We start from the raw sequence: 14,085 nt of genomic DNA on the forward strand, positions 1-14,085 counted from the left end.
GAGGGTTAGATTTGGGGTTGGCTGATTGGAAGGCAGTAAGGGTATAGGGGCTACAAAGGTGAGAAAGGAAAGAAGAAACAATTCCAACTGTTGGTAAAGGGCAGAAAGCTGGATTGTGAAGGACCAATTTGAACACAATAAGTGCAAATCACAACTAAATATTGAATAATGAATCGCAGATATATCTCATGTCTTTTTTTAATCTTTAGTTTACTTCAAGAAGAGGCATGAAATTATATGCAGAAAGTATACTGTATTAGATATCCCATAATTAAACTATAAATGCAGTGTCATGTCAAAATAACTCAATGATGCAGATAATGAAGCTCAGTTCTGGCTTGCAATGGAAGAACATAAACTCACATTTAATACTCAATATTTCTTACATATTTAAAAACTAACTGAAACAATGAAGTAACAGGGATTATGAAATTGTTCATATTCAATGGTTATTTTGCTCCCATCATCTGAATTGCCTACAGAGACTTTCCAACAATTATCCCCATATATAGTATTTTCATTGTGGTTAAAAATTCCACTCAGGAAAGGTCTGAGCCTGTCAAAATAGAAATACAGAGGCTTCTGCAGAATAAGTAACAAATAGAAATGCTAACGGGCTGTCAGATAAATTGCTTCTTTACATAGCTTGCATTATTGCAGGCCTTGCTGAAAGATGCAGAAAAGGTCATTTCAGTATTATGAATAGGGTTCTTGTCTACAGTCTTGGACTAAAATTGACTGAAAAATTACCTCCATCCCTTTAAGTTGTTAAAACACCATAAAGTAGATTCAAGATTCAATTTATTATCATAGTAATAAAACAAAGTCGTATTAGATGAAATCTCTTTTTGCCTGCTGCAAGGCAGACAGATTCACCACTTGCCTTAGTGCCTCTTACATTTTTTTATAATCAAGCTTACAGTCAGAGAAAGAGAAGCAAAAGAGAGTCCCCCCCCCCCAGCGTCACAGAGTGTCCACAGATTTGTTTCCAGCACTTCTGTAGCCTCCACAGCCACACAAAGTTCAGTCCAAACCATTAGGAACCCAAGCCCCAGGTCTGACCCTCTAATGCAGTCAGGAACCCGTGGGAGCAAGATTCAAGATTCTTTCATTGAAAATGTAATAAAACAGAAAATGCAATATTACCCAAAATTTCCTTTAGTCTACTATAAAGCAGACAAAGATTCACCATCAGCAGAAATTGCCCAACAACCAGAGAAAGAGAACTTCCCTCCCTCAACCCTGAGTCATTAGTGTCCATAGATTTGGCTCCAGAACTCCCACAGCCACAGAGCATTCAGCCCAAACCATTGGCAACCCAAGCTCCAGATCCAAACCTCTGACACGATCAGGAAGCCCTCAGCTTCCTTGGCACCCTCTCACACCTCAGATCCAATACCTGGTATCCTTCCGCCAGGCTCGAGCCAGTCTCCAACAGTCCACAGCCTGGTGCTAGCCTTAATAGCAGTCACCTGAAACCTGCATGTGTTCTGTGCCTTAAGCCTATGTGTTCTTCAACTGAAAAGCTTCTCACTGGTCTACCGCAGTGGTTGCCATACTGCAGGGTTGCCTCCTCTGCTTCTCCTTCTCTAGCTGGGGGGGGGGGGGGGGGGTGGTCTCCCCATTTTCTGGTGTCCTCTTCTTTCTCAGAGTTTGCAACCCTTCAAGGCCACTGCCGATCACAGGTGCCTCCATCTTGGGCCCAGATTCTAGGGTCTCAGGCTTTTAAAATAAACCACAGTTGACTCCTTTAACAGGTCATTTAAAGTCTGTACAGAGCCATCGGTAGTTGGCAATGTGTCTCTGCTCCCCACTCTCCGCAGGTCTGCACCAGCGCTGCTGTTACAACAGTTCCAGCAGCATTTTCAACTCTTCTATATCTCGATTTTGCCATGAGCTTTCCTGTTCTTTTAATTTTAGCAATATAGCATGGTGGAAAGCTCTTCAGGGCCATTAAACCCATACCGCCCAATTACACTCCCAAGCCCGTACGTTTTGGAGGGTGGGAGGAAACCAGAGCACCCGGGGGAAAACACGCACATCATGGGGTGAACATACAAACTCCTTACAGATGGTAATGGATTCACACCCAAGTTGCTGGCACTATAAAGTGCTGCCCTTACCACTGGACAAACCATACCATCTTTTTTATTCCTTGCTTTGTACATACTGGTTTGGCAAATTTTTTAACGAGCATTTTTGGTCAAAAAGCCTCAAAATTCCTCATTCTGTTAATAGAAAACACAGACCTATAAAGATTTTCTGACTAATAATGGACAGATTTGGGAAAACCTTCACTGACGACCATGCAATAAAAATGCCTTCACAGATATAAAGATGCAAGGCCAGCAACGTTTCCTCACCTTCATTAAACTTGATCCAAAGAATAACAAAGACTAGCAGCTGATTTCACATTGAACAAAAACACAGCTCCTCCCACCCCCAAACCACACCCCCAAACTGCTACAAATTAGGCAGCAATTCATGGCTATCGAAGCGGAAAAAGAAAATAATTATCCTTGGGTAGGGAATCTGACGGAGTCACTATCTGACAACTTGTCCACATCTCAAGAATTCAAGTTCAACTCGTACATTTTTCCATTTACTCAAGGAAAGCAAATAATCAAACCAATCAAATTTTAACCTCCTCGACATTAATTTCTGAATTTTGATTACCTTGCAAATCACTGATCATTTCTGAACCATGGCTACGATCTCTTCTCTCAGTATCTAAAGCAGATTGTTGCTGTATAATATCCTTCTCCAATTGTAGCTTTGTATTCTCTAAAAGTCGGTTTCGCTCCTGTAGTTCACTATTTACAGTCTCCAAATTGTTCATGCTCTTAGTCAGTTCAGTATGATTTCTTCTTAACCTTGCTGCTGTATCCGATTCAGTCCGCAGCAAAGCGTTAGATTCTTCTAACTGTTAATAAACAACAAACAATTTGCTGGCATATTTTGACTGATTTTTTTTAAAAAAAACTCCAGTTTAATTGTCTTAAGCTCACTTGTTTTTGCAACTGCACCATTTTCTCATTTGATATTTGGGAGCTCTGGGTCACTTTCTTCACATCTTCAAGTTGTTCCTTTAATATGGAACCTACAGACAAATAATAAGGATATGAAAGTTATAACTGCTCAACAAAGAACAATTTATCAAGGTCTCTTGCAATTAAAACTATTCACAAGTGCATATTACAATTGTCAGCAAAATAGAAAATCAAAAATCAGTGGACCTTGCACTTAGCCCTGTGACTGCAGGAAGTGCTAAACTTGTGTCCATTTCTTCTCCCTCACCACCATTCAGGGCCTCTAACACTTCACTTGTGAATCTGCAGGGATCATCTACTGGATCCAGTGTTCCCATTGTGGTTTTCACTACTCCCGTTGTGATCTCCACTACTTCGGAGAAGCTGGATGCAGACTGGAAGATCGCTTTGCTGAGGACTTCATCTCAGTCTGCCATGATAACAGTGAACTGCCAGCTCTCCCAATGGCAACCCATTTCAATTCCCTGCCCATTCTCATGCTGACATGTCTGTCCATGGCCTCATGCACTGCCAAACTGAGACCATCCACAAATTGGAGGAACACCACCACATATTCCATCTGACATGAACATTAACTTCTCCAGTTTCCATTAGCCCCTCTCACCCATTTATCCCTGTTTCTCCTCTCCTCTGTCTTTTTCTCTTTCCTTTTCCCTCTATCTTTCCACCAGATCTACATTTACAGAGTGCATCATCAATTCTCACCTTTCCTATCCTTTTGTCTGTTGGTGTTGCTCCCCACTGGCCTTTCTTTCCTTCTGCCCAAAATTTTACTTCAGACACCTACCTGCTTTTTACTCATACTTTGAAGGAGGGGCTCAGCCCAAAACATGGTTTTATTATATATAGTTAGCTCCTATGGATGCTGTGAGACCCACTGAGTTCACAAGATCACAAGACAAAGGAACAGAAACAGGCCACATGGCCCATCGAGTCTATTTCATAAATCTACACTAAGCTACTCTACACTAGTTCCAATTTCCGGCCTTTTCCCCATTTCCCTTGATGCCCTCACTAATGAGATACTTGTCTATTTCTTGTTTAAATACTCCCAGTGATCTGGCTTCCACTGCTGTATATGGCAGTGAGTTCCACAGATCCACGACCCTCTGGCTAAAGAAGTTCTTCTTTATTTTTATATGGATAACTTTTAATTTTCAGATTATGACCCCTTGTCCTCGATTCACCCACCAAGAGAAACTTCTTACCCACATCTACCCTATCTAAACCTTTCAAAATATGAAATGCCTCAATGAGATCTCCTCTCATTCTCTGATACTCCAATAAATACAACCCAAGAGCTGCCAAACGCTCCTCGTATGTTAGTCCTTACATTCTGGGAATCCTCCAGCATTTTGGTGTTTTCACTTGTACCTTTATCAGGACATCTAAAATCCGGAAAGCTCCAAAATCCACAAGTGGGGACCGGCGATTGGGGGAGGCGGCTGAGGGTCCAGCGGTTGGGGGAGGCAGCCGAGGGACTGCAAATGAGGGAGGTGGCCGAGGGACCAACAGTTGGGGGAGGTGGTCGAGGGACTGGAAGTGGGTGTGAGTGGATACGGCGGCACAATTCGGGTGGGCTTTCCGAAATCTGGAAAAAATCCGTAATTCAGAACACACTGTCCCCCAAGGGTTCTGGATAAAGAATCGTGTACCTGTATTTAATTATAATGATATTTTAAGACTAAACGAATTATGGAGGCACAGTGTTGATTAAGAGAACCAAGGATGTGAAGTTAATGCTAGAATATAGCACAGAGGAAAATGATTGTGCAACTATTGAATGATGAAACAGGCACATGGGGCTGAATAACTCACTCCTGCTACTTTATAAAACTATCTCAAGTTTAGTTTGATGATCAACCATGCCGATTTCTAAATATCACCATCTTAATTAACATAAATACACTGCAGATTATGACATCAAGCTCACCCTCATTTTCCAAATTGCGCCTCTTTTCAACCTCTTGTTCCAATTTCCTTTGGTATTCATTGATTTTGTGTTGTACCATCAATTTTTCCTTCTCAAGCTGAGACAAATTAACTTCTAATGTTTTTTTTGCAGTACTCTACCAATAAAGGCAAAACACAAAATTTTAAACTAAAATCGTTCATGGCGAACAAGAGTAACCTCAAAATGAATGAGCATCAAAGCACAAAAAACAATAATGCAGCAGGAGTTTATCTGAATATAATCGTTTTGATCTGAAGAATAAAATTCTTTGCGTTCCAGTTTCTAAGAATAGTGGATCCACAATTTTTTAAGCTTCTTGCATTAAAATTGCTGAAAAATTACAACGTAAATGTATAAATTGGATTTTGAATCATTTCCACATTTCAATATCATTAGCCAAACCAAAAGAAAAATGTTTTATTGTTTACAGTAAACAAATCATAACTATATTAGAAATTGCTAAAACTTGTTGACTCTCACATTTTCATAACATAGGAACATGTTTTATTTTGGAAATTATGTAATTCTGTTATAATCTGATTGAGTGCGGTTGCCGGTGATGCATGTCTATGATGTGCCCGTGCACAGAGTGTACCAGGCACATTCAGCAAACGCAAATTATGCGCACCATACATTTTGACTCCACTTGTCCAACATTAGAGCACAAGCCTCCCACACTGAAACAGTTCTTAACTGGAGGTTGAGACTTGCTTCAGCATTTACAGGTGCCACACATTTCTTAAACTAATTTTATGTGAGAAGTCAACTGTCAATTATCTGTAATCCTTTAAACATGACTTACTATTTGCTCTCATCATCCTTTATTATTCCTGATGTTCTATGCCCTCAGATCAGTTGTTTGATCAAATACCTAAAAACTAATGTCAACTCCCCAAATTTAAATCACTAATTGAACCAATGTTCACCTCTGACCAATCTGTTTAACCAATTCCCAAATCCCCACTAATCACCTCCCTGGACAACTCCATGTCCAACTCATCCCTGCCCAATCCTAAATACCCAACCCACTCACAAACCAACTCTGACCCAAGTCTATACTCTCTCATTGAGAACATCATACATTAAAAAACTAATGGAGTATTTAGTTTATAAGAAGAAGTCTTTGGCTTGGCTTCGCGGACGAAGATTTATGGAGGGGGTAAAAAGTCCACGTCAGCTGCAGGCTCGTTTGTGGCTGACAAGTCCGATGTGGGACAGGCAGACACGGTTGCAGCGGTTGCAGGGGAAAATTGGTGGGTTGGGGTTAGGTGTTGGGTATTTTAATATTTAACATCCATTAAAAAAACTTTGTACATAAAAATACCAAATCTGAACACAAATCACCTCATCATCCAACTCCTTTATTATTTTCTCTAACGTTGCATTTCCTGCCCTACAAAACAAAAATAAATAAATTAGCACATTCAAAGAAAAAAAGCATAGACATCACAAATTTTTGTCTAGTACATTTGACCAGAAAATTCTCGACCACTTCACATTCTTCATTGGAATCAGCATTACTTATTTAATTCAAAGTCCAGGATTTGTGGTGTGGGTGCTACACTCTGCAGCTGACTCCCTATGGAATGCAATGTAGGAGCTCAGATTTGTTAATATTCTGCAGAAAAGAAGACAGATCTAAGATTCTGTTAGGCTAAAGACACAGAATGCATCTGATGGTGATTAGAAAGTGATGGGGATAAAGGGGAATAGGTATTTTGCTCTTAAAAAATTCAAATCCATGTAAATTTTTACATTTGGGTTTAACAACATTTTAGTTAATATTATGTATTTTAAAACCTTTTTGCACAATTACTTAATTGCCATTAAATACTTCCAAATGTTTAAACACTTCCATAACCAGACATGAATGGAAGTGGAACATCCAAGGTCAACAGGATCATTTCAATAGAGCTATTAAAATAATGGATATCATGTGAGAGGACCTTACCTGCATTTTTGTTCCCATTCATCCTTTAATTGCATTTCATTATGTAATTGCTCTTCAAGTTTATAAATTGTCTTTTTCAAATTTTCAAGCTTAAAACCAAAACAGGAAATGGTGAAATCCTCATCTATTAACCTATTTTCTTTAACTATCTACCGAATAAGAAACCTATACATTTAAAATCACATGTGGAAAAGTCCTGTGGTTATGATGAAAATGCATGAGGCAATCATCTGAAAGAATGGCATTTAAAGAGCCCATTTTTCACAGTGCTGAACAATTTCTGAAATAATACCAAAATAATAGTTCACGGTCTTGGAATGGGAACTGAATTTAAATCACAATCAAAGGCGAAAAGACTATCAATCTAGCTCAGCAGCAACTAGAAATTCATTTGGAGTAGATCACGAAGCATTTATTTAATTAACTGAAGTATTCATTAATTTATTACAGCAGCTATACATATAACAAAAATATTGTAAACAGCTCATCAGTTGAAGCTGGTTAATTTCATAATAAATTCTAATTCATACTACCATATACAGTATCATTGTTTATTTCACATTTTGCACACTCGTTTTCAATGAGCAAGAATTTGGTCCAAATTTTCTCATGACCAGTTAGCTACCAGAGCTCAGTTGATGTATCCTTTCAACAAAATAAAAACGGACCATAGCCGATTTCAAAAGCTGAATCGCTGGTCACTTTAGCCATGATTTATAATTGCTCATGGCAAAGGCACTTATTTTGATTTAATCTTTTTCTATGTTCACCATGGTTTCACATAAAGAATTATTTAAAATATTAATTTACATTTTGATTTTGAACCTGAAGCAAAACTATGATATTGTAGCCGTGCTGATTGCAGTGAGTGAAAGCTACACACTGAGTCAAGCATGGTCCGATTGAACTGCTTACTGTTTGGGGGGTGGCACCGCAACCAGGCGTTCAAGGTCTAGATGTGCCGGTTTGAGACAGTCAATGGTAAAAGTCTCTTCATGACCACCAACGTCAGGAACACAGGTCATCCCATTATGGCGCACCACCTTGTAGGGCCCTTCATATGGTTGCTTCAGGGGTGGTCTGTGCGCACTTTAGCAAACGAAAATATACTCGCTCTCTTATAGGGTGATGTTCCATGATGGGACGTCGGGACTTAGGCAAATGTACCAAGACACTCCCAGAGTTTAGTTAGGACTGCCACAAGTGTGTCCTCCTGGCCACAGGGTGCTGGCACAAACTCACTGGGAATTGTGAGCGGGGCGTCATAAATCACTTTGGCCAATGATGTGGCCAGGTCCTCCTTGAGTGATATGGATGCCAAGCAGCACCCAGGGTAGTTTGTCCACCCAGTCTTGCCCTTTGAGGCATGCCATTAGGGCTGAGTTCAAGTGTCTGTGGAAATGTTCCACCAGACCGTTGGATTGCAAGCGATAAGCAGTCATTTGGTGGAACTGGGTTCCAAAGAGTTGTGCCAGTGCAGATCACAAAGCCAATGTGAATTCCACACCTGTCCAAAGTGATGTGGGCTGGGAGACGGAACCATGCCACCAGGTGGTAATCAGGGCTCTGGTGTGTTTTCATGGCCGTGTCAGCAATCGGGACAGTCCTGGCCACCTTGTGGTGAACAGGTATCTTGCTCCTCTTGAAACAAGCAGTGGGCCAGTGATGTCCACGTGGACATATTCAAGCCTCCTATGTGTCGGCTGGAAAAGTTGCAGTGGGGCCTTCACGTGTCTCTAGATTTTGGAGGTTTGACAGTGCTTGCATGCCCTGGTCCAGTGCCCGACTTGCTTGTGTAGGCTGTGCCACACAAACCTATCTGCAATCAACCAGATGGTTGCCTGGATGGAAGAATGGGCGAAACCATGTAAGGCATCAAAGACTCAGCTCCTCCAAGCGGTTGGGACAATAGTCCGAGGTTGCCTGTCTGGACACATCGCAAAGTAACTTGTTACTACCTTCGGGCCCAATGGGTATGTCTTCAGTACTCTGGCATCTCACTGTCCAGTCACTGCGCCTCAGCTAATGATGCATAATCCCTGGAGACAGAGAGTGTACTGATTGGACAGAGGTGCATGACAGCGTGTCGGCCACCACTTTGTTCTTCCAGGAGTTGTGCTTGATCGTAGTTGTAAACTCTGAGATGTACGGCAGGCTGACCACAAGTCCAACACTTTGGTAAACGCAAAAGTGATGGGCTTTTGATCTGTGAAGACCATGAACTCCCTCCCTTCCAGGAAATACCTGAAGTGCCGGATGGCAAGGTTCAGGGCCAGCAGCTCTATGTCAAAAGCGCTGTACTTAAGTTCTGGGGGGGCCTAAGGTGCTGGTTGAAGAAAGCGAACAGCTTCCACCAGTCTTCGATGAGCTGCTTGAGCATGCCGCCACATTGGAGGCATCCACAGTGAGGGTAGTGGGGACATCAACTTGGGGGTGGACCAGAAGTGTGGCATTTGCTTGTGCGTTCTTGGCTTGTTTGAATGTCGCCGTCACCTCCTGTCAAGGTTACCTCTTTGACCTTGCTGGACATCAACCGAAAAGGAGCCACATGATCCAGGTCGCTGAGGGCTGGAAACGGTGGTAAAAGTTAACCATCTCAACAAATTCCTGCAGGCCTGACGAATTGACAGATGGTTTCAACTTTTGCCAGCAGAGGAACAGCTCCATGTGAGTTAATTGGTGTCCCAAAAAGTCAACGGCGGGTAGGCCAGACTGGCACTTGGCATTGTTAATAGCCAGGTCATAGTTGCTTAGGCAGCTGGCGATAAGTATGTCATCTAGGTAGATGAACAGAAAGTCCCGAGCTCGCCCTACTGTGTCCATCAGATGCTGGAACATTTGCTCCGCGTTTTTCAGCCTGAATGGTATCCTGAGGAACTCAAACAGGTCAAAGGGATTAATCAGGCCATCTTGGGTACATCATCCAAATGCATTGGGATCTAATGATACCCTCAGACGAGGTCAATCATTGAAAAGATGCGCGCCCTGTGCAGGGTGGTGATAAAGTTCCGGATAGCGATTGGCTGTGGTGGCATTGTTCATCCTCCTATAGTCGCCACATGGTCTCCACCCTCCCTTGGATGTGGGCACCATGTGGTGTGGGGAGGTCCAAAGGCTGTCAGAACACTGCACAATTCCCATCTCCTCCATTTTCTTGAATTCATCTTTCATGATGTGGAGCCTGTTGGGCAGTAGCTTGTGGGCCCAGGTATGAAGGGCTGTTCCATGTGTGGGGCTGTGGTGCATCACACTGTGCTTGGGATCTGTTGGGGAAAAGTGTGGCATGACGATAGATGGGAACTCTGGCAAACTTCTTGTTGGAATAACTGATGGAGTCCAGGTGCGGGGCCTGTTACTTGGCCTCACCGAGGGAGAAAATCTGGAACAATTTCACATCGACCAACCGTCGTTCCTTCAGATCCATGAGCAGACAGTGCATGTGGAGGAAGTCCACACCCAACAATGGCTGTGATACTGCAGCCAGCGTAAATGTCTATGTAAAGCGGCTGGAACCGAATTGCAAGTGGATGGTTCTTGTGCCATAGGTGTGAATGGTGCTGCTGTTGGCTGCTGCAAGTTCTGGTCCTACTCTTCTAGTTCGGGTATCATGGCTCGGGTGGGTGGGAGTACACTGATTTCTGCCTGTATCCTCCAGGAATCTATGCCTGTAGCATTTGTCTCAAACGTAGAGGCAGCTATCACAGTGATCAGCTGCCGTAACCATCAGCGGCGGCTAATTCTGGCATTTCCCTAGAATGAGCATGGCAGTCAACAGCACGGCAGGCCTCGGGATGCCACCTTTAATGATAAAAACACCAAGACTTAGAAGTGGTGTTGTCCCTTCGAGTGGGTTTCACTGCTGGTGTGTGGGAGGGCAGGGCTTTTGGCTGTGACGCAGCACGAATTTTGATGGTGATTCCGTCATTTTGTTTGGCGTGCCATAGTATGTCCATGTGGACAGCCACCCTGTGCAGGTCTCTGAAGTCTTCATCTCCTAGCAGGAGGCAGATGTCTTATAGCATTTGCTCCAAGAAGATCTGTTCAAAAAGCAGGGAAGGCTTATGTCCATCTGCTAGTGCTAGCATGTTGCTCATCAGGGCTGATGGCATGCGGTCGCCCAGGCCCTCCATATGCAGAACCGTGCGGCCCATTCTCGGCAGGAGAGGCCAAATGTACGGATTAACAAGGCCTTGAGTGCCCCGTACCTGTCTGTTGCCAGGGGCTGATGCAGAAAGTCAATAATGCGACACGCTGTCTCCTGGTCGAGGACACCCACCATGTAGTAATACCTGGTGGCATCTGAGACAACCTGTCTGACCTGGAACTGGGCCTCTGCTTCCTTGAATCAGACCAGGGGGTTGCGTGGTCCAGAAGGTTGATAGTTTAAGGGAAACTGCATTCTGTAGAGCTGAGTCATTCATGCTGGGTCCAAATGCCGTTGGACCACCTGGGTCACCAATGTAGCTATGCAGATCGCAGCGAGTGAAAGCAACACACCAAGTCGAGTTGGGTCCAGTTGAACTGTTTACTGTTTGAAACAGCATGTGTTTAAGAACCTTCTCCCAGCAACCCTCGTACTTTGCGGGGTAGAAGTGACATCAGCTTCTGGACAAGGTCTGCTCTACACTCTTCCAATCGCCACTGGCTTTGAACGCCCACTGCTGGCTGCAGATTTACCCGCCGCCATTGGAGCCAGTTTGCTTGCCAAATGGTCGAGCTGCCACATTATATAGTACTAGTTAAGCTATCCTTTCACCAACTCTTTTTCATATTATCTGCTATTCTGATGATTCCAAAAATAACAGTAACAATAATTCATTCAATTTTTATTTTTGAAGCTATTACTCAAACCTTCAATGCATGCTTTTGGGAGCCATTCTTTTGAACTTTCTGCCTTATTTTGTTGGCTTATGGTACATTACTTGATATTTGAATACGCCTTTTAAATGTACTACTTATCTGCTAATTTTATTCACTGCTTAGGTGTTTTTACAAAATTCTTTATTTCAACAAACTGAGACAGCACTTTCTACACCAAAATCACGCATCAAAAACAAAAAGAGAATCCAACACAGACTTCTTGAGTGCAATTTTGAAGGCAACTAGTAAGTTGGCCTTCATTTTTTTAAAAAAGTTGGAGCATAAAAGGGAGCCTTGCTGCAATTGTACATGGCTTTGTTGGCACCATCAGCAAGTAATGAGTGCAGTTTTGAAATCCATTCCCAAGAAATCATTTCTTTTCATCTTGCTTTTGCAATGCTTTGGAATTTTCTATTCCCAATGACCCATGAATGTGGAATAATAGATTAAATTCAATAGTGGAATCAATACAAAAAAAAAATTGAGACATTGAAGATCAACAAGTGAATGAGGTATTGGGGAAGTCACAATGGTAAAACAGGCTTTGGGGTCATTTTGCGTCCATGCTTTTATTTCCTATGTTATTACCCTTGCTATTTTCACTTCTCCACTGCGCATTCTTTATTCCCTCAGCATTGTGGGGCACAGTTTTTAATCAATCAGCTATTGAATACAATATATCTGCCTAGCAACTTCAGATTCCAAATTTGAAAAGCTACCTGGAAAAAAATGAAGTGACTTTAATGATGATGTTCCTCGCTTAATTTTTTTTTCCATTTCTCTCCAGTCAAATTTATGTATCAAGTGACTGACCTCTAATGTTTTGGTTATAAACTAATAAAACAGCAGTTTTTTTCTACTCTCCAAAGAGAATAGCTGTATCAAGAATACTCAAGGGTCACCTCAAAGCAAAAACAAAATGCTTACTTGACTATCGTCTATGGTTGAACTTGTTCTACAATCACTAGCTTGTTTAGGTGCACCAGATAAATTCCTATGAGAAGAATGAAGAGTTTATTCAGTTATTAACAATCTTAATACAACATTACATCAAAATAGACAATGTTGAAAATGCACATTTTAATCAGTTGCTATACAACCTACAGGCCTTTAAGAATCATATTAGTGGGGCAGAAATGAGGGATAAAGGAAAAAGAATACAAAGAGAAAGGAATTCTAAGCATGTTTTCCCCAGCTGTGTCATGACAGGTGTAGTTGAGAAGCAAGTTGCTGAGGAAAATGTGAAGAAAATTTCTGGATGTTAATCTTTGACAGCAACATCACTGGAGATTCTATCGTTCAAAAGACAAGCAAAGTCAGGATGGAGATAAACATTATATTTTCAAATGCCAATAATTTACTGAGAACAGGAAGGCTTAAAAGGTGTTGAAGTATGAAATTTAGGTAGCGTTCAATTAATGGTTATTTGCAAATATGTTTTAGAAGCTATTCAGAGATCAGAGATCTCAACCTTCAAGAAAAGTTATTGTTTTGGGAAGCCACACCTGCTAAAAGCAAGGCAGCGCACTTATTCACTATTCGTCCTTGTCCCTGGAATCTTCCACCTTAGTAGTTGTGGTGGGGGACTGTGGAAAGAAGAAAAGAGAGAAAGAAAGAACTGAAGGAAAAGTCAAAAAGGAAACAGGCTGCAGGGATTATATGTAGATGGAATTGATGGGCTGGGTTGGAGGCCAAATGTTCGAGGTGGAAAAGATTCCTGTATAGATGATTAAAAGAAAAGATTACTGAGGTGAGGGAAACACTAAACAAAATGGGAATCACTTTCCAGTTGCAAGGCAGCTGCAGTTCATATATTGTGTTTTTAGCCAAAGTAAACTGTTACGGTATTGCCAATCACTTGTCCAGCTATTAAACTTCTCAATACAACTTTATGTCAAAAGAGATGACCTACAGACATGCCCAGATGGTCTCAGTGACAGGCTAGCCAAACATAGTAGCAAATTACATTTCAGGTAAAATTCAATCACAGTTCTTCAAAAACACTGATAACGGTAAGACTTTATCAATAAAAACAGTAGATGCAGAAATCCAATAAAAATCTTGTTCACTGCAGCTATACAGTTAAGCAAAATTCAAATAAACAATATGTATAAATTAAATTAACAATGTGCCAGAAGAGGAAAAAGAATAAAAAGATTACACTGTTACCCAGCTGTTTCATAGGCTTTTATGTTCTGTTAATGGGTAAAATGCTAGTTTCTCATTTAAAAAAAAATATTTAGAGATACAGCAATAGTAAAATCCCTTCC

The 14,085-nt window shown here is 41.6% G+C and overlaps 1 protein-coding gene across 4 annotated transcripts in view; it reads right to left on the reverse strand.

Moving 5' to 3' along the window:
* rock1 (Rho-associated, coiled-coil containing protein kinase 1) overlaps nt 1-14,085 on the reverse strand; it is a 130,152-nt gene that overhangs the window by 48,246 nt on the left and 67,821 nt on the right. For all 4 annotated transcript variants that reach the window (XM_069921690.1, XM_069921688.1, XM_069921689.1 and 1 more), the window contains 6 exons: nt 12,743-12,809; nt 6,956-7,044; nt 6,349-6,397; nt 4,984-5,119; nt 3,009-3,100; nt 2,677-2,923 (listed from right to left, as the gene is read on the reverse strand). In XM_069921690.1, coding sequence (XP_069777791.1) covers nt 2,677-2,923; nt 3,009-3,100; nt 4,984-5,119; nt 6,349-6,397; nt 6,956-7,044; nt 12,743-12,809 — 680 coding nt within the window. The remainder of the gene's footprint in view (nt 1-2,676; nt 2,924-3,008; nt 3,101-4,983; nt 5,120-6,348; nt 6,398-6,955; nt 7,045-12,742; nt 12,810-14,085) is intronic.

This window comes from Narcine bancroftii, chromosome 2 (assembly GCF_036971445.1).
Source record: "Narcine bancroftii isolate sNarBan1 chromosome 2, sNarBan1.hap1, whole genome shotgun sequence".
NCBI classification, from domain to species: domain Eukaryota; kingdom Metazoa; phylum Chordata; class Chondrichthyes; order Torpediniformes; family Narcinidae; genus Narcine; species Narcine bancroftii.